This window comes from Lutra lutra, chromosome 5 (assembly GCF_902655055.1).
Source record: "Lutra lutra chromosome 5, mLutLut1.2, whole genome shotgun sequence".
Classification (NCBI taxonomy): domain Eukaryota; kingdom Metazoa; phylum Chordata; class Mammalia; order Carnivora; family Mustelidae; genus Lutra; species Lutra lutra.
This window is the reverse complement of record NC_062282.1, coordinates 105,940,113-105,961,784: the sequence shown is the minus strand read 5'-3', so window position 1 is coordinate 105,961,784 and position 21,672 is coordinate 105,940,113. Positions and strand designations below refer to the sequence as shown.

The following is a 21,672-nucleotide window of genomic DNA, read 5'->3' as shown; positions in this document are numbered from 1 at the left end:
ACAATTCTTTGGTTATGTTTAGTTCTAAGTTTTTACTCTTTTGGATATTGTCATATACGGAATTGTTTTCTGAATTTCATTTTCAGTTGTTCATTGTTAGTGTATGGAAATGTACCTGACATTTGATCTGTATCCTGCAACCTTGCTGAACTTACTAGTTCTGAAAGAGTGTGTGTGTGTGTGTGTGTGTGTGTGTGTGTGTGTGTGTGTGTGATAGCTTTAGGATTTCCTATATATAAGACCCTGTCATCTGCAAATAGAAATAGTTTTGCTTTTTCCTTTCCAATCTGGATGCTTTCCATTCTGGATGCTTATCTAATTGCCCTAACTAGAACCTACAGTACACTCTTGATTAGAAGTGGCAGGAGTGGACATCCTTTTCTTATTCTGATCTTGGAGGAAAGCTTTCAGTCTGTCACCACTAAGTATAATGCTTTCATTCGTTCTTTCATTCAACAAATATTTATTGAGCAGCTCTTTATTCCGGGCATTGTGCTATACTCTGGGGATCTCTTGTTGCTTGCAGTCTGTTGGAGGTGAGATGAGGGGAAGGAGAGACCTGGAGGTGGGGTGGGGTGGGGGGATGGGGGGGAAGGAAATAAACACATAAACAAATGAGTTAGCTAAGTGGATTTAAAGGGCCTGGCGATAAATGTAAAGAAGAAAATAAAGTAGGTAAAGTGCTAAGTGGCTCAGGGAATTATCTCTAAGAAGATAGGGGCAGAGGCCTGAATGATGAGTCAGCCATTCAGAGATCCTGGGAAAGAGAATTTAGACCCGTGGGAGGGACAGCCCAGTGCAGACCCAGTGGCAGCAGTGAGCTCTGAGAACGGGGATAAGGTCTCTGGCTGGAACTGAGCGGAGGAGGGTATGAAAAGCACATTGGGAGCTCAGAGGTGAAGGCAGGGTCTCCCTGTCCTCATACTGCCTGCTCATGATAAGATATTAAACTTAAGCTTACTTGTTCGGGTTTTCATAGTAATGTTACATTGAAGGCTACTCTAAGAACGTTTCTCATCTAACAGTGTTCTGAGTAAATACACGTTAAGGAACCACAATGACTGCCATGTGGCATTCCTTGGATACATGTTATTCTGGTTAGAATTCAATTTTTTAATCCCCCTCCACCTTTTTTTTTTTTTTTTTTTTAAGTAAGCTTATTTTTAAAATTGTCTTTAGGAAATACTTTCAAAGTTTCACGTTTAAGAGATTTTAAACAGAGGTATGTATTTAAAAAAAAAAAAAAAAAAGATCTTTTCATCTTGGCCCTCAGTCCTCCTTCCTGTACAGAGCCCCTGTTTATTACTCTCTTGGTATCCTTTGGAGGCATGTTGTGCCTATAATGAAGTAGGTTTTACATTCACTTTCCCCTTATTTGAAATTTCAGGATTGAAGTATTAATTTAAAAGTCCTTCACAGGGTGGGAGGAGAGGACAGATGTTGTTTAAGGGTACAGATGTGCAACAAACAGTAAATAAAACCTAGAGATCTAATGTACAGTATAGTCAACAACCACAGGCAAGAATACTGTACTATAATCATCACATTTGCTAAGAAACTAGAACTAAATGATTTCAACCACTAAAAAGAAAGGATAATTATGTAACATGATAGATGAGCTAAGTATTGCTACAGGGGCAATGATGTCAGAATGTGTAAATGTGGTACACCTTAAATTTACACCATGTTATATGTCAGATATATTCCAATAAAAGTATGTAATAAAGATGTTTGTCAAAGTGGTCAAATAAATAAAAATCCGTCAGCTTTTAGTAGAATTTGTATAGTGCTTTTAGTTCAAAAGAAGACTTGAAAATACTAAATTTTTATATTCTTACAAATTGACTTTAACCAATCCTAATATTCATTATAGCTCTGTATTCTTAGTACATATTGTAAGTGTGGTTGTTTGTTCTCACATCTGACTTGTCCAGTAGATGGCCTTGCTTGTCCCTGGCCTGGAGAAGCAGTCAGTGCTGAACAACTAAATGAATGAATGTGCTGAGACATAATAATAACATAATAACAGCTGAGAATTTCCTGAGAGAGTTCAAGCTCACTGTCTTCACCACGTATGGTTGATAATGCCATTTCTAGGGCCCCTGCGTTCCTTTTAAGAAACAAAAAAGATTAAAGGGCAAAATAGCAGTAGGTCTTAGCGGGAATGTTTCCTTCTAAGAAAAAAGTAAGGAAAGTAACTTTGATCCTCAACTGGGAACATTCTCACCTTGGGAACGGAGGAGGCCGCTCCACCAGACTCTGTAACCTTCGCAGGGAATAGAAGCAATAAAAGATGACTCCAAGGTTTCATTCTTAAGGGACCCAAGTCACATTTTTCTTAATCACATTGATAAATGGACAGGACATTTCAGGGCTTTTCACTCACCCCTAACATAGAACCTTGGACAGGAAATATAGGAAGGGGACTGTCAGCAGCATTGCCAGTAATTGTTGACTTCAGCTTCAAGTTTGCTTTAAGAATGTGAGCAGCTGAGACCCATGGCTCCAGGCAGAATAGGGCATTGCCTACTGGCACAGAAAGAGGAATGGGTTCTGCCTAAGGATGCTCTCACCTCCCTGTTTCTTTTCTTTAGTGCCCTCAGTGCCCTGCCTGCCCATCCTTTATTAACCCTCTACCTGTTTGCCTCTCCTGGGGACCGTGGACTCCTGTCCCTGGTCGTCTCTCCCTGGGCTCTACGACTAGAGGTGGGGCAAAGAGGAATGAAGAGGTAGAAGTGGGCAGGGTGACTGGGGAAAGAAGTAGGTCACAGATTGGGAGCGTTCGTGGGACCGTCTGGCAGTGGCATCCAAGGAGTCAGAAATAAGAGCCTAACGTCGGGCGACCATGGGCACCTCTGAAGAGAAGCACTTGTTAGCTTCTGTTCCTGTGCTTTGGTAGGGGAGGGACAGAGGATGCATTAGCTCCACAGTGACAACTAAGACAGCACCAGGGCTTTAATGCAGGGAGCCCCGAAGATGACTTGTTTTGATCGGTCTTTTGTTTTGCTGAAGCCAGATATCTTTTGTTAAGCTTGGCCAGAGCCAAGAAGCATTTTCCCAGAAGGCAAGGGGCATCTGGAAGCCATATTTGGCAAACGTTGAAAGTATTTTAAAGAAACAATTCCATGTTTTACATATCTTACTTCCCGCATAATTGGAAATGTGGAAATAAAGAAATAAGTTTGGAGCTGAGTGGAGTAGGACCCACTGACTTATGGGGTTTTTTTGCGAATTGATTTTTGGGGTTTGTTATTTCAAGAATCACCTTGAACATAAGCTGTCACTGTCTGGTAACTCTCTTTGTTTGTGTTTCTTTAGTCCTATCACTTTACTAAAAATTTCTTTTCCTCCCTGTTTTCCTAGCTTTGCTTTTGGGGCTTTGGGTTGGATTTATAATTTAAATAGAGGAAGGCACCGATTCAGTTCTTGCCTTGTTTATTCTTTCTACAAACAGCATCCCTTTGTGGGTTTAACCAGAGATCTACACTCTTTGCTAATCAACACCAAAATAAATAGACCCTTAAAACTGTCGGTGACACCAGCCAGCTCTGCAGCCGGGGTTCTGGAGGACCAGGCCAGATGGCAGAGTCAGGCCCCCGACACACATAATGTGTGTTCTGTAGCTCTTGGCTTCGACAGCGCGGGCAGCTGACTGCTTTTCAGAAGGCTTAAGTTGGGGAGGGCGCAGACTCTCCACTAGCCATTTGTTCTGTGGGGCAGCTGCAGGCCCAGACCCTAAGGTGGCGTGAGTGGTACTTGACCATGGTTAAAACCTGCAGTGTACCGACTCAGAAGCAGGCTGGAGATTCTGAGCTCCTGGCCGGCTGCCAGCGCGATCTGCCATTGTGTTCCTGGTGTATATATCAGCCCCCTGGTGTATACAGCGGACGGTGGGCCTGCCTGTTTTTCTGAATTTTAAAGGACCGTAGCAGGAGGGGTGCAAAAACGTGGGTGCTGTGAGGCTGTGAGTGCATCGTGCACAGGTCCAACTGATAGGACAGTATCTTCCTTCCTTTCACCTGGATGTTAATTATCTCAGCATTATTAAGTTAGGAGAGAAATGGCATTCATTGCCCTATGTGTGGCTGTGGTTCATGGAGCCCCTGGGAGAGTTTATTATCAGTGTGGCAGAAATAGTGCCCTCTGAACTTCCAAATCCTGCAGATAACCAATCAACAGACCACCTGGACCACTTAAGGGGGGGATAGGAAGAGGTTCTGAGGGTGGGAGCTCCCCTCCTTCCTTCTCCCTCCAGGAGATAGAGCTTTCTCTTTTTTCAGTTCATGAGATGACAGTGATAGGATTTTCCATGTTTACACAGGCTGGAATAACTCACAGGATCAGATAAATTTTATATGCTAAAAACCACACACACAAGGGTGCTCATCATTTATCTCATGGAAAGAACCTAGAGACAAGCCAGGTCCTTCACGGACTCTGTGGACCTTTTGCTTTTGTGCAGGAAAGCCTGGACGGTTCAGTAAAATCTTAGAGGGGAAGCTGTTTTTGGAAAGAGGCTTTGGTTTAATGAAGAAGAGATGGCCACACGTGATCAGTATAGAGCAGCTCCTCTGGACTGTCCTGTATTAGCTGTTTAATCCTCTTCATTCATACATGCTCTCTGAATGTTGAAGAGGGGGGTTCAAATGGAATTGTCATAGAGGCTGCTGTGTTTGCAAAAGGACACTTGTTTTTTTCGTTGGTTCCTCTTGGTGCCCTGTCATCATCCTGCCCCACGAAGCGTGGTGTGGATCTATAATTCTGTGCTAAACTAAAGTGCTCGGTTGGAACCAGCTCAGCATTTGCCTGTTTACTGCTTCTCTACACATTACAGCTTCCTTACTTCAAATAGTGTTTGAACAGACTAAAAACATGTCTTTGGCTGCCATCCAGAGTTTGGCTTCCGCTTCCCCAGTAATGCCATAAAAACGCTCTGTCACATAAATTCTCAGGAATTGGAAAGAACAAATTCTCTGCTCCATATGATTGTAGATAATAGAAACAGGCTTCAGCTGACCACCTGGCTTGGTGCCCATGGACTAGGAAAACTCAATCACACAGCATCCCTTGGCAGGGCTTTATAGCTATCAGAGTTAATTCTGTGCGTGTGATGGATGAGATTTCTGTTTAAAGAAATCTGGGCACAGCATTTATCTCCACTGGGTCTTGGGTTCCCTACAATATTATCTTTCCTTATCCTGCACTGTTGCCAATTAGTATATGTTATAAAGCTTCGAATCTAGGATTGATTTTCTATTGAGGAAATTTTACGTTGTTAACCATGAACAGAATCCTTCTGTGATCTGGTGTGTGTGCATGTATTTTGAGAGCAATGTTTCCTGCCCCAGCCTGGATATTGTAGCATCCTTATTATTCAGGATCCGAGCTGGAAAGAGATAGCACATTCAAGTTAGGATCATTTAGGGAGATTTATTTATAAAGGGACTATTCAAAAAAGTGTGAGTTGGGGGAAAGGGAACACAAATAATGGTGTGTAACCCAGAGGAGCTGTTGCTAGCCCTGGACCAGAAAGGAGGGAAGGAAAGAAGCCAGAGAGTGTCACATAGAGAGTCACATAAAGAGTGTCACATAGAGACGGCTGCCTTCAGGATGGCCTGCTCAGAGAGACAGGGTCTGGAAGTTTGGACTCATCTCTTCCCTCCCTCTAATTTCCTGTCAGGGGTCCACCTTGGCTGAACCCAGTCAGAAGCCAGAAGGTACAGAGTCCTCTGATTCGGTTCCCATAGGTCAGCCTCCTAGGGCAGAGAGCAGGACAGAAGGCAGAAAGTGGATTTGGAAGGCAATTGGAAGGCATCTGGCACTTATCCCAGGGGAGGTGTCCAATGATTTCTAGGAAAGGCATAGAAATCTTTTTTTTTTTTTTTTAAAGACTTTTATTTATTTGAGAAAGAGAGAGTATGAGCAGGGAGGGGTACTAGGGAGCAGAGGGAGAAGGAGAAGCAGACTCTCCACTGAGCAGGGAGCCCTATCCCAGGACCCTGAGATCATGACCGGAGCCCAAGTCAGACACTTCACCCACTGAGCCACCCAGGTACCAGAAAGGTGAAAAATCTTAATAGAAATCTTAAACTCACTTTTATTTTTAAAGAACTTTATTGATGTATGATTGACATGCAATAACCTGCACATATTTAAAGTATACAGTTTGATAAGTTTTGATAGGTATATACCTGTGAAACCATCACCACAAACAAGATAGAGAATTATCCATCACCTTCAAAATAAACCAATTTTTATCACATATCTCCCTGAAATGAGGAATTTGAGAGGCAGGGTGGGGGGTTTGGGGTTAGGGAAGGAAAAAATGAAACAAGATGGGATCGGGAGGGAGACAAACCACAAGAGACTCTTAATCTCACAAAACAAACAGGGTTGCCAGGAGTAGGGGGTTAGGGAGAGGGTGGTTGGGTTATGGCCATTGGGGAGGGTATGTGCTATGGTGAGTGCTGTGAAGTATGTAAACCTGGCGATTCACAGACCTGTACCCCTGGGGCTAATAATATATTATATGTTAGTAAAAAGGATTAATAAAAAAATAAATAAACCCATTTTAATTTCACATTTAAGGTATTGTATGTGGTTCTTTTGAAAGGATATGGAAAGCTAGAAGGAAATGAAGCAGTGGCAAGTACTACTCCAAAGTGGTGGTTCTGGAAAGTTCCACAAAAAATGAAATTCAAGGCAATGTGAAAGCTTAGGAGAAAACGATTCAATAGTAGCTTATAATAAATCAGGGAAAAAAGAGAGTAAGTGTGAATTTTTTTTTTTGGCTTCTCCTTTATATCTATCTATTGCCATCTATTTCAAATGCAGTAAAAATCTGTGGATCTGGTGTGTGTAAGTCAGTATGTGAACTGAGACACCCAGAGATGTGTCAGTAGTCTGTCATGCCTGAGGAACCATAGACGAGTAGGTGAGTATACATTTTATCTGGTGTTCATACGCGGCACCACAGGCTCCTGGGGCAGCTCTGGGCTTAGGGGCATGTTCTCTCCAGTGCCACGCCGGCTCTCTAGAAAGCAAAATGCAGCGTAGTGGGGAAGGCTCACTATGTTCTTAGTAACAAAGCTTACGGTTATTACTGTGACACCTGTTGAATGTTGACTGTGTCCTCGGTGATAGAGCTGAGATAGGATTTAACTCCCCGAGCTTTATGCATTCTGTCTTAAATGATAAAAGCCAGCAAAGCATTTGCAAACACACTTTTACCATCTATTAATAATTGCATGCAACCCACCTGACAGCTGACAGAGACCAGGGACTTAGGGCTTGGGTTGAGAACTGGCACTCTCAACCTTCTGTGTCCCCAGAGCCCCGTTTATTCCAGGGAGATCTGGAGTACCTAGCCCTTTCTAGAAAAGGCTAGTGTCCAGTGCAGAGTTGAAGGGGAGACCCTAGTCCCACATCAGTCAAAGGAAAGCACCTCCCTGGCTAAGCTGGGACAGGGAGGAGAAGTGTGAAGTTTGTGGGGGAGGGAGTGGTGCTCGGCCTAGGACGGAGGCCCCTGGGGCCTCTGCTCTGATAGGGCCCCAGCAGGGCTGGCCTGCTGCCCACCAGCAAAGGACCTGTGACGGGACCACGCCGGCTTCCCTGTGGGCCTTCAGACTCATCTGGCAAGTTCAGGGCTCAGGGCCTCTGCACTTTTTATTTCTGATGCCTAGAATATTCTTGCCTTGTATTTTGGCAAGGCTGTCTAACTCTCTCACTCAATTCATATTACTGTTCAAATAGCAATTCCACAAATTTCTTTTGCCACCCTTTCAAAAAAATCACCTCTGTCACCATTTCCCTGTCCTACTTTATTTCCCTCACTGGCAGGGACCACTGCTGGATATTATAACACCAATTCTCAAACTTTTTGGTCTTAGGACCTCTGTATGTGCTTAAAAATTATTAAAGACCCCAAAGAGGTTATGTTTCTGTGGGTTACACCTTCAAATTTCACCATATCAGAAATTAAAATAGAAATTTAAAAGTACTTTTGTTCATTGAAAAACAGCAGTAATAGACCCATTACCTGTTAACATCAATAGCTTATGAAAAATGACTGTATTATCCAACATAAGAGAATTACATGAGAAGAGTAATACTGTTTTGTATTTTTGTTTGTATCTTCTATTAGAAGAAGATAGCTAGGTTGTTATAATCTGTTGTAATATATTGTTTTGGTTAAAGTTTATGAAGAACATCTAGCCTCACACAGGTGGTTGGAAAAGGAAGGGTTACTTTAATAGCTTCTCATGTAATTGTGGATATTCTATTTGAATATCACACCAAGACTCAACCAGGGGTCATTTCTTTTTTTTTTTTTTTTAAGATTTTATTTATTCATTTGGCAGATAGAGATCATGAGTAGGCAGAGAAGCAGGCAGAGAGAGAGGAGGAAGCAGGCTCCCTGCTGAGCAGAGAGCCCGACACGGGGCTTAATCCCAAGAACCTGGGATCATGACCTGAGCCAAATGCAGAGGCCTTAACCCACTGAGCCACCCAGGTGCCCCCAGGGGTCATTTCTTAAAGCCTGACTGTTGTGTGGTCCTTGCACCCTGGGCATACTTGTGTGAACCACTCCTACTATGTGGGTCAGATGGCTGATTTTTTTTCCTTAAGAAAAAGTCGGTCACTGACTTTTGAAATTATGGCTTCCATAAAGCGGAATAAGGAAAGCAAATAATTACTTTCATTGTGTTTCTGAATAACCCTTTAAAAAAAAAAATCACCAAATCTGGAAAGATTACAGAAGCTCCTTCCACACCTAACACGAATTTCTCATGTGCACAGAAATCGGAACGCTTTTTCCTTGATAGATCCACACTTCGTGTTACAGTGACTTCTTTTGAGGTAGGAGGTGAAATCCTAAGTTGATGGTTTCTAACATAATTCCTTGATAAATATTTGTTGAAATAGCTAATGTTTATTAGAGTCCTTTTATTTCATTTTTTCCCCAATCCTGTTTATGGCCATTACCTTACTTGAATAAGTGAGTAAAGGTGCCATTCGGAAGTGTCCTGAAGCTGGTACAGGGATAGAGTTCAACAGTCACATCCGCAGATGTGTCCAGTAAATTAAACAACAGCTTTATCTGCTTGTTCGGGATGTTTCAACACCATCAGTTTATAATTTCACGTTTTGTCTCTTTAAGATCCACACAGGTTTACAACACCAAATCATTTGGCCCTGTCAGCCCAGCTGTGTCCCTCTGGATGAAAAACTGCTGCCCCAGCTTCTAAAAGAAGCAGGCTACACTACCCATATGGTCGGGAAATGGCACCTGGGAATGTTCCGGAAAGAATGCCTTCCAACCCGCCGAGGATTTGATACTTATTTCGGTAATGGAAATGCACATGTTTCTTTTACAACGTAGACTAGCTGCAACCCATCTCGTAAAAACACACCCAAGTGTAATCAAATGAAATGACTGGAAACTTGAACACAGAATGAATCCGTCACCACTGCTGTGGGGCAACTTTCTACTGCCACCTCCGTATACCCATGGCTCAGTGCTCAGCTCATGGTGGGCAGCTGCTCACAGGGAGGCGCATACCTTTGCCAGGATATTAAGTGCTGCATTGGGGCCTGTGAAGATTTGCTATTTCCACACCCGAGACCATTGTACTCTTAGAGAACCTTATTACCAAAAGGGGATACGGCTTGTTGTTTTGTTTTGTTTTTTAAGATTTTATTTATTAGAGAGAGAGAGAGAGAAAGAGAGAAATAGCACGAGAGAGGGGGTCAGAGGGAGAAGCTGGCTCCCTGCTGAGCCAGGAGCCCAGTGTGGGACTAGGTCCCAGGACACTGGGATCGTGACCTAAGCTGAAGGCAGTAGCTTCACTGACTTAGCCACCCAGGCGTCCCTACAGTTTGCTTTTGGAAAAAAATTCCAGACAAAACCCAATACAAGAATATTTCCTTCACAAAGGTTAAGAATGTTTTTTCTCTCCATGGGCTGTCTCAAAGATTTTTTTTTTCTTCTAGAGATGGTAGAGGAGACACTTTTCCATTGGCATCCTTCTCCCCTTCTTGAGATCTGTTTTTGAAATGGCCTGATTGGGGAAGACCAATCAAAAGAATAAAATGGGAGAGTAAATAACAAACTAATAGGAAGGATACTAAGAAAAAGGAAGTATTTTATGGATTTGATAGCCCTATAAAAACGTGAAAACTTGGGTTAGTTTTAAAACTTACCCTCTTTTAACCTGTTTAGCTACCTGTTTACATCTCATTTCTTTCTTCATTTATTTACAACCTGCTACATCCAAAAAGGAACACATGCTGAACATAAAAAGTTTAAAAATAAATAGAAGGCACCTGTGTGGCTCAGTCGGTTAAGCATCTCCCTTCGGCTCAGGTCATGATCTCAGGGTCCTGAGATCTCAATGAGCATTAGGCTCCCTGCTCATTGAGGAGCCTGCTTCTCCCTCTGCCCCTCCTCCTCTGCTTGGACTCTCTCTCAAAGTTTTCACAAAAATAGAGTAACAAATCAGGGTGAGTAGAAAAAGGTGAAATTGTGGCGTGGCACCAAATTACAAAAACAAACAAACAAACACCTGGCTATAGACTCTGCACCTTGAGATTCCTTATGTCCAAATTAAAAAAAAAAATTTTTTTTTAAAAGGAGACCGCTGTAAAAGTCACATTATTTATAAGATAAATGGAAACCAGATGTTCAGGAAGAGTAAAGCATTTTCTGGCTCTTAGACCTAAGAAATTTCTCCTTTGGGGAAAGATAAGGTGGACAAGATCCTCAAAACCAGCATTTTAGTAATATAGTGGTGGTTTTCCTGTCCGTGTTTCTTGAGACGTTCCTTTTTATTCAGGGTAGGGCCAGAATGCCAGAGTGCATTTCAGTGATTACTGGGGGCCCAAATAATGCAGTTGAAACACACAGCTCTGTCACACCCTGTTGGATCCGGTGTTAACACTGAGACGCAAGGACTTCAGGCAGGAGACCGCGTGTGCCCCGCTCCCGCCCTGCTTCGCTAGCAGACATGGCTAAGCAGTCATGGCATTCTTTCTTGGTGAACCTGAATTCATATCCTCCACATACTCAAATAACTGTTAAAGTCAGCCTGAGTGGAAGAGCTCTTTGTCATTTTGGAAATTCTAAAGGGAAAAGGCAGCCTGTATATCCTTTGACAGTTTTCATTCAGACCTTTGCTGAAAGATCGATCAATACCTATGCTCTGGCAAGAGGAAGGATGATAGGTATTTTCATTTTTTCACTAAAATCCAAGTCACATATTTTAAAAATTCACTTGGCCAGAAGAAAATCATATCCTTTTATGAGAATTGAGAAGCCCTAGGATTCCGATGAACCAACACCCGCCATTAATGGGGACTTGCAGATAGGAGGGAATATGACCATGCAGCTTTTTTCACTGTTATGACTTAGGTGTTCTGTTAAAAAGCAGTCAGATGGGGCATCTGGGTGGCTCAGATGGTTAAGCGTCTGCCTTTTGGTTCAGGTCATGATCCTGGGGTCCTGGGATCGAGTCTCCCTCTGCCTCTCTCTCTGTCTCTCATGATTAAATAAATAAAATCTTTAAAAAAAAAAAGCAGAGGATTGTGGGGCTCGTTGCACAGCTCTGAATACCTTAAAGACCATTGAATTGTACACTTTAAGTAGGTGACTTGTATGGGATGTAACTTATAGCTCAATAAAACTTAAGAAGTTGGTGATTTAGTTGTTCTAAAAGTATTTTATGATTTTTCACCAAAAAAGCATAGGATGCCCTCCTTTTCAGGCTTAGCATGTAAGTGCAAATTTGTGAATCACTGTTGTGAGAAAAGCTGTGTGTGATTGCCACATGGTTGTTTGGTATCCTTCTGGCCAAATATGTAAATAAATAGTTCTATTCCTGGAATTTTCCTATTTGTAATATCCTTTTAATATTTATAGTTGGTACTTTATTTATTTATTTATTTATTTATTTATTTATTATTTTTTTGGTGAGCCACCTAGGCATCCCGATAGGTCTTACATCTTTTTTTTTTTTTTTTAAGATTCTATGTATTTGCCTGAGAGAGAAAGAGAAAATGTATAAGCTCAGGGAAGGGCAGAGGGAAAGGGAGGAGCAGGCTCCCCACTGAGTAGGGAAACCCAACACAGTGCTCTATCCCAGGACCCTGGGATCATGACCTGAGCCGAAGGCAGACGCTTAATTGACTGAGCCATTCAGGCACCCCCATACATCTTTTAATCAAGTATATCCTATGCTTACATTCTCTCAATAGACGGCAGTTTACATTTACAGAGAAATAACTCTAAGTGATTTCCTCAAGCTCTTCACACCCAGGAGTTACTAAAAATTCCAAATAGAACCCCAGTGTCCTAGTCTCTCTAGTTATCCATATAAGGGCTAAGATCATTTTATGGATACATTTCCTCCTCTTTTACATATTAATTAACAAATACATTTGATTTCCCTTTCTGTTATAAATATTAGGGGAAAGATTACCATTTAAAAAGTGGTCTGGGGGGGCGCCTGGGTGGCTCAGTGGGTTAAGCCGCTGCTTTCGGCTCAGGTCATGATCTGAGAGTCCTGGGATCGAGCCCCGCATAGGGCTCTCTGCTCAGCAGGGAGCCTGCTTCCTCCTCTCTCTCTGTCTGCCTCTCTGCCTGCTTGTGATCTCTCTGTCAAATAAATAAATAAAATCTTTAAAAAAAAAAAAAAAGTGGTCTGGGGCACCTGGGTGGCTCAGTCGGTTAAGCCTCTGACTCTTAATTTACGCTCAGGTTGTGATCTCGAGGTCCTGAGATCAAGCCCCACGTCCAGCTTCACACTCAGCTCAGAGTCTGGTTGAGGTTCTCTCTCCCCCTCTCCCTTTGCCCCTCCCCTTATGCTCACTCTTTTTCTCTCTCTCTCAAATAAGTAAATAAATTAAATTGAAAATAAAGTGGTCTTAAGACCAAGGTATTCATTCTATTCCAGGCTTTGAATTTATTGAATCATGGAAAAGGAGGAAATGAATTAAAAATGAATTCCTTTTTCATGTAAAGAGTGTAAGGCTTTTGATTGTAGAGAATGCTTAGAACTGTAGAAAGGACTAGGCCAATTTTATCCACCTCATTTTAAGATTCATAAGCATTATTTGTTAGGCGATGGCTCAGAGTCTAGCACAGCTTATTTCTTTTTAATAGCTCTATTAAGGTATATATAATTCACACATCATATAATTCACCCAACTAAAGTGTACAACTTACTGATTTTTTTTTTAAAGATTTTATTTATTTATTTATTTGACAGAGAGAGAGAGAGACACAGTGAGAGAGGGAACACAAGCATGGGGAGTGGGAGAGGGAGAAGCAGGCTTCCCACAGAGCAGGGAGCCCGATGCGGGGCTTGATCCCAGGACCCCGAGATCACGACCTGAGCTGAAGGCAGACGCCCAACAACTGAGCCACCCAGGTGCCCCCAACTTACTGATTTTTAATAAATTCACAGGGTTGTGCTCTGGTCCTCACAGTCCAATTGTAGAATATTATCATCACCCCAGAGAGAAACCCCTTTTCTTTTTTTTTTTTTTTAAATTTTTTATTTCTTTTCAGCGTAACAGTATTCATTGTTTTTGCTCCACACCCAGTGCTCCATGCAATCCATGCCCTCTCCAATACCCACCACTTGGTTCCCCCAACCTCCCACCCCTTCAAAACCCTCAGATTGGGGGCGCCTGGGTGGCTCAGTGGGTTAAGCCGCTGCCTTCGGCTCGGGTCATGATCTCAGGGTCCTGGGATCAAGCCCCGCATCGGGCTCTCTGCTCAGCAGGGAGCCTGCTTCCCTCTCTCTCTCTCTCTGCCTGCTTCTCCGTCTACTTGTGATCTCTCTCTGTCAAATAAATAAATAAAATCTTTAAAAAAAAAAAAAAACCCTCAGATTGCTCTTCAGAGTCCATAGTCTCTCATGGTTCACCTCCCCTTCCAATTTCCCTCAACTCCCTTCTCTCCATCTCCCCATGTCCTCCATGCTATTTGTTATGCTCCACAAATAAGTGAAACCATATGATAATTGACTCTCTCTGCTTGACTTATTTCACTCAGCATAATCTCTTCCAGTCCCGTCCATGTTGCTACAAAAGTTGAATATTCGTCCGTTGAAGGGCATCTTGGTTCTTTCCACAGTTTGGCGACTGTGGCCATTGCTGCTATAAACATTGGGGTACAGATGGCCCTTCTTGTAACTACATCTGTATTTTGGGGGTAAATACCCAGTAGTGCAATTGCAGGGTCATAGGGAAGCTCTATTTTTAATTTCTTGAGGAATCTCCACACTGTTCTCCAAAGAGGCTGCACCAACTTGCATTCCCACCAACAGTGGAAGAGGGTTCCCCTTTCTTCACATCCCCTCCAACACATGTTGTTTCCTGTCTTGCTAATTTTGGCCATTCTAACTGGTGTAAGGTGATATCTCAATGTGGTTTTAATTTGAATCTCCCTAGTAATGATGAACATTTTTTCATGTGTCTGATAGCCATTTGTATGTCTTCACTGGAGAAGTGTCTGTTCATATCTTCTGCCCATTTTTGGATATGATTATCTGTTTTATGTGTGTTGAGTTTGAGGAGTTCTTTATAGATCCTGGATATCAACCTTTTGTCTGTACTGTCATTTGCAAATATCTTCTCCCATTCCATGGGTTGCCTCTTTGTTTTTTTGACTGTTTCCTTTGCTGTGCAGAAGCTTTGATCTTGGTGAAGTCCCAAAAGTTCTTTTCCCCTTTTGTTTCCTTTGCCTTTGGAGACATATCTTGAAAGAAGTTGCTGTGGCTGATATCGAAGAGGTTACTGCCTATGTTCTCTTCTAGGATTCTGATGGATTCCTGTCTCACATTGAGGTCTTTTATCCATTTTGAGTTTATCTTTGTGTACAGTGTAAGAGAATGGTCGAGTTTCATTCTTCTACATATAGCTGTCCAGTTTTCCCAGCACCATTTATTGAGGAGAATGTCTTTTTTCCACTGTATATTTTTTCCTGTTTTGTTGGAGATTATTTGACCATAGAGTTGAGGGTCCATATCTGGGGTCTCTACTCTGTTCCACTGGTCTATGTGTCTGTTTTTATGCCGGTACCATGCTGTCTTGGTGATCACAGCTTTGTAGTAAAGCTTGAAATCAGGTAACGTGATGCCACCAGTTTTATTTTTGTTTTTCAACATTTCCTTAGCAATTCGGGGTCTCTTCTGATTCCATACAAATTTTAGGATTATTTGCTCCAGCTCTTTGAAAAATACCGGTGGAACTTTGATCGGAATGGCATTAAAAGTATAGATTGCTCTAGGCAGTATAGACATTTTAACAATGTTTATTCTTCTGATCCAAGAGCATGGAATGGTCTTCCATCTTTTTGTGTCTTCTTCAATTTCTTTCATGAGTGTTCTGTAGTTCCTCGAGTACAGATCCTTTACCTCTTTGGTTAGGTTTATTCCCAGGTATCTTATGGCTCTTGGTGCTATAGTAAATGGAATCGATTCTCTAATTTCCCTTTCTGTATTTTCATTGTTAGTGTATAAGAAAGACACTGATTTCTGTACATTGATTTTGTATCCTGCCACGTTACTGAATTGCTATATGAGTTCTAGTAGTTTGGGGATGGAGTCTTTTGGGTTTTCCATATAAAGAATCATGTCATCTGCGAAGAGAGAGAGTTTGACTTCTTCATTGCCAATTTGGATACCTTTTATTTCTCTTTGTTGTCTGATTGCTGTTGCTAGGACTTCTAATACTATGTTGAACAAGAGTGGTGAGAGTGGGCATCCTTGTCGTGTTCCTGATCTCAACGGGAAGGCTGTGAGCTTTTTCCCGTTGAGGATGATATTTGCTGTGTGTCTTTCATAGATAGATTTTATGAAGTTCAGGAATGTTCCCTCTGTCCCTATACTTTGAAGCGTTTTAATCAGGAACAGATGCTGGATTTTGTCAAATGCTTTTTCTGCATCAATTGAGAGGACCATGTGGTTCTTCTCTCTTCTCTTATTAATTTGTTCTATCACATTGATTGATTTGCGAATGGAGAAACCCCTTTTCTACCAGCAGTCACTCCCTATTTTCCTCCAACCCCACCAGCTCTAGGCAACCACTAACATAATTTTTGTCTCTATAGATTTGCCTCTTCGGGACATTTCCTAGAAATGGAATCATACAATATGCAGCACAGCTTATCTTAATATTTTAGGAAAATATGGGACATTTGTAGAAACAGCTTTAGTTGAGTACACCCATTTCCTTTCATGTTTACATTCAAATTGTGGCATAGGCAGTCCATGCCATTTACATCGGCGGTGAAAATGAGATCATGGTTGGTAGAAAAATCTACTTCAGTTTGATCTTTTCGTTCTGTTAAATTGTCTAGGGCTCCTGTTTGGAAAGGTTTGTGTTTTCCACCAGTGGGTGTCAGCATCTGACTAAAGATGATTCCTCCCAGCACTGCTTCTCTAAATAACCTTGAAGCCAGTCTCCCAAGGTCAATATCAACATTATTTGAACACTGTGTTTATTTATGTGATTACCTCAGAGTAAAAACTTGTAAGAAATCACATTAACCATATGCTGTTTTTGCCATTAGATATCTTTAAAAGATTAAGATTTTATCACCTTTACTGAATTTAAACTCTGATTTTTTAAAATGAATTTACTTAGAATCATCCACTTTGAGAGTTACATGACAGAGCCTTGTGTCCTAAAGACTTGACTGAGGAGGAATGAACTTGAATTTTTTTACAATAACATTTTAATGCCTCCTGCTAGCAAATATAGAGATGTTAAGAAGTGGTGCTCTGATTAGCCTTGTCATTTGATTAGCCTTGTCATGGCTAATCAATTGCACTAGGCAATTAAATGCTGAAACATTAGTTTGTTTAACAAGTTTTATGCTATGCTGACTACTTTCATCTCCCATTCTTGTTGTAGGTTATCTCCTAGGTAGTGAAGATTACTATTCCCATGAGCGCTGTACATTAATTGATGCTCTAAATGTCACACGATGTGCTCTTGATTTTCGAGATGGTGAAGAAGTCGCAACAGGATATAAAAATATGTATTCAACAAACGTATTTACCGAAAGAGCTACAGCCCTCATAGCTAACCACCCACCAGAGAAGGTAAGTCTTGCATCTTTATCAATATCAAAATTGTGTTAAGATAGCATCTCTTCAGGTGAGTGTAGGAAAAAGGTGCTTGTTGGGGGAAAAAAATCTAATAAATTCTAAGGGAGTTGTTTTCAAATTTTGGAGTGTATCGGTATCTGCCTGGGGAGCATGATAAAAATAGAAATTCCTGGAACCCCTCTTTAAAGGTCTGATTCCTTAGGTCTAGGGGAAATCCATACATCAGGATTTTATTTTATTTTATTTATTAATTAATTTATTTTTATTTTTATTTATTTTTAACGTGGGGCTTGAATTCATGACCCTGAGATCAAGACCCTAGCTGAGATCAAGAGTCACAGGCCTAACTGACTTAGCCACTTGGGTGCTCCCACACATCAGCCTTTTAATGAAACTCATCAAGGGTGACTCTGACACCAAGGGTCCTCAGATGACACTTTGAGGAATACTGGGTCTACAGTATTTTGGTAGATACATAGTTTTATAATTTTGGTGTATTATGTGCATGTGCTATAAGCAATTAGTATGTTGACTTTTTAAAATGATAGGCTTGTGTACACGATGAGGCTGTATTATGGCAAACTTTCTGTTAAGAGATAGACAAACTTTGGGTTCAGGGCAAGTCCTCTTTGTATTTGGCCTCCCAAGGTTATTTTGGCTGTTCTAGATATTTTGCATTCTTATGTTAATTTTAGAATCACCTGGTCAGTTTCTACCAAGAAAGTTCCTGCATGGATTTGGATTTCATCCACTTCCTTTTGGATTTGCATCTGTAGAACAACATGGGGAGAATGAATGTCTTAACAATATTAAGTCTTTCACTCCATGAATGTGGTATACCGATGAGCCATGTACTAAAATCTTATGACTTAATCTAAAGGTAGAAATGGAAAAGAGTGTGAATTGGGGCGCCTGGGTGGCTCAGTGGGTTAAGCCGCTGCCTTCGGCTCAGGTCATGATCCCAGAGTCCTGGGATCGAGTCCCGCATCGGGCTCGCTGCTCAGCGAGAAGCCTGCTTCCCTTCCTCTCTCTCTGCCTGCCTCTCTGCCTACTTGTGATCTCTCTCTGTCAAATAAATAAATAAAATCTTTAAAAAAAAAAAAAAAAAAAAAAAGAGTGTGAATTGCCCTAAACGTTTTTGTAGCTGTTGCTGTTGTTGACTGAGAGTTACCTTCATAAACTAAATTCTCTGAATATACATTTGAAATTGGGTCACAGATTCATCTTGTCAGATATTGGGTCCACAGTGTGGCTTCATTAAGACTTGCAGTAGCACACTGATGAAATTAGTCCTTCAGTAAGACCCTGATGTAGCAAATTACAGAATGTGCAGTATTACCTGGTGCTCCTAGTTTTCTGCACTTTGCTTCTTTGACAATTACTGAATGGCCTCAAGGCAGATCACAGTTTGGGTTTAGGTTTGTATATCTGTTCAGATGCGGTACCTGGCAGGTGACTCCCTTTTTGACATAGTTTCTTCCTGGCTTTGCCTTTGCCTGTTATAACTCAGTATTGGAGGTCTTCCCTTGTATCTGTCCTCAGCCCACCTTGGGCTGACTTCTTGGAGTAGCCACGCTTCCTGCGGAACTTGGAAGATCAGAACACTCTCTTACATATGTGGACATATGCAGGTTTTAAACAGGGAAATCTGGGTGGCTCGGTTGGTTCAATGTCTGCCTTAACAGGGACCTGGGATTGAGCCCTGCATTGGGCACCCTCTCAGCGGGGAGTCTGCTTCTGCCTCTCCCTCTGCCTCTCCCCCTACTTATGTGCATGCTCTCTCTCTCTCTCAAATAATTAAAGTCTTTTTTAAAAAATGTCAATCTGAACCAATTTTCAGAGAGCTGGAAAGATAACTGTGCTAGGTAATTGGCTTAGGTTCTCAGTTTTCTTCTGTATGGTAGGTGTTTTATAGATAGTGTTGAAAGCCCAAAGAACAAGATGAGGTCTTAAGGGAATTGTGGTTCTTGTTCTGTCATTTGAGTTAGGCACCCTATTACAGATAAGCAAACAAGAGACTTGTTCAAGGTCACAGAGCTATTGAGAGTCCAAACCAGAATTTAAACCCATGCTGTTTGACTACCAAGCTCAGTGCACTCAACAGGCATCCCAAGTTCACAGCTCATATCCGAGACTGGACGTTATTAGCCCCAGTGTATGATTCAGCTTGACAGTTCCAATCTTGATAGTGTATCGGGCTCATCTGAAAAGCTTGTAATAAAGACCAATAACAAATATTTTGATTTATTCATGCTGGTGGGAGGGTATCATTGGTATTTAATTACCTCTCTGCCCCCATATCCCTCCCAGTGGTGATTCTGAATGTGCCGGCACTATTGACCCCCCCTCAAACACAGGGGACAAGCTCAAGCCAACTGCCTTTTCCAGCTTATAGTAAAACACCACCTTAATCATGCAACAGCTATAATACGCCTACAGTAAAAATGAGTTCCCATTAGGCAACAATGGAGTATTTTCTCACAGTGCCTGTAACATTAATCGGATAAGAGGAAGCAGCTGGGTGAAATAGTTCTTTGTGGGTGGGCTGCCTTATCTGGTGTGCTGCGGGAAGCACGGGAACTGGGGGAAATGAGTCCCGAAGAGCCCGCAAGCCATCCAAACTTGAGTTAGTAATAGAGTGCTGCTCGTAGGTAGCATTATGGGAATTGCCAGATGAGAGGATGGGGACTTTCCAACAGTGTCTGAAATATTCTGAAGCAGTGTCCAGCATTCCCCACGTTCTCAAGGTAGAGCTTCAAGTGTAGACATAAATGAATGAAATAATCAGTACCGAGGAACAGCCCCAGAATGTTTGTTTAAGACACAAATGCAGACATTTACATTTTCAGTTCTTAGTAAAATGATGCATCCCATAGTTCCAGGAGCTGGGCTTTTCCTCATTTTATCCCAATGTTGAATCTAATTCTGTGCTAATTCCTTAGGTGCTCTATAGAGACTATAGCATAAGTAACTTGTCCTAAGATGGAAATCATTATAGAAATACACATGAAGTATCCACAAGCTATCTTAAAAATGTGCCTATTTTAAAGAGCACTTGAGGGGGAAAGAGCATATGGAGGTATTTTGTAACAGAAACACAGTTGGTGCTGGATTCAGGGAGATACTGCTAATAGCCATGGCACATGTGTTGGGAGGGAATGTCTTTTTCTCTCCAGGAAAATTCCCTTAGTACTAACACAACAGTGTAAAAGCAACATGTCCATAACATATCCTTCAGTTAAAAATAGTACCCCCCAACACTCTGCAGAATAAAAATGAAGGTTTTTCTCATAAACCGAATCTACTAGAAGCTTCTTAAAGCGAATGTGAATTTCTAGTGGTAGACATTTTTTCCTGACATGAGTTGGAAAGAAATGTCTTAATTTGAAAGCCAACAATAGAGCAATGACTTAAAAAATGCATCCTCTATTTTGAAAATTTACACTTTAAATTAGGAAAATATACTAAAGAAAGTAAGGCTTCCTTCCTCACTGGGATCTGTTTCTTAGCATGGGGAGGATATTTAGAGTAGGTATTAGGAGACCTATGGCATAATAAGAAAAGGAAAAGAACCCTTAGCATCTTACTTACACGCTAACAACTTTAGGCAATAATGTCATAGTTTGTGTAATACTTAAGCATTTGGTCATGAGTCCCCTCTTTGACTCTGTTTTGTATTTCTAAGGATCCTGAAAGGGTTATAGTTAGGGTTGCTGGAAAGGTGGTAGCTGTAACTGGCTTGGTCACAGCAGGGACCTTGACCCAAGAAGGAGCAAGAGAAAGATCAGGGTCCCGCATAGACCTGGAGGTCCGTGGAGGTCAAAATCAGCTCCAGTATTACCATGTTTTGAATCTTAATGTCTGTCAGGTCAGAATGTGCCCACGGGTCTCCAAAGGCTGAGGCATGCCTGGGTTGGAACTCAAGTCAGTAGATAGCATAGTAAAACTGAGTCTGTCCTCAGGATGGTAGCTGCTTGCTTTAGGTCAACAGTGAGCTGAACCTACGTAGGCAGGTATGGGGAAATCAGCTTTGTCTGTTCACTGTGCAGCAAGGATCTTACCTCAGCTGGCTGCAGGCCAGTTGGTTGTGTTGCTTGGGCCTCACCTTATTAATAGGGCTGCACTGCACATCATTCTGCCACCTCCTGACGAACTGATGTGTGTCTGTCCACCCACACACTGAATGGTCCTCGATGACTGCTGGTGACATGGGGGGAAAAGATCGCTTGTTTTGTTCGAGGAACACCTTAACCCTAACTTGTAAGTTTCTAGGATGTGGTTGGTGGCAGTGTGAGGCCCTTGCAGGGCCAGAGATGGTCACAGTCCACATCCCTCAGAGGTGCTTTCACTCCCTCTTCTCAGCTATATTCCTTCTGTTTGAACCTAAACAAGCTTGACCCCTGGAAAAATGGGGGAGTTGCTGCAGTTTTATAAACTTTGACCCCTCAAGAGTAAGGGGTCCCTAAGGAAACTAATAACAGGTAATGTTCTGCTGTATTTAACAAAGTGAGTAGAATGATTTCCATATTGACTACTTGGGGTTTTTTGCTTGTTT

General features: G+C 41.8%; 1 protein-coding gene across 1 annotated transcript in view; it reads left to right on the top strand.

Moving 5' to 3' along the window:
- ARSB (arylsulfatase B) overlaps positions 1-21,672 on the top strand; it is a 169,430-nt gene that overhangs the window by 8,566 nt on the left and 139,192 nt on the right. Inside the window, exons 2-3 of the mRNA XM_047731752.1 lie at positions 9,161-9,347; positions 16,921-17,111. Of these exons, the coding sequence (XP_047587708.1) occupies positions 9,161-9,347; positions 16,921-17,111 (378 nt within the window). The remainder of the gene's footprint in view (positions 1-9,160; positions 9,348-16,920; positions 17,112-21,672) is intronic.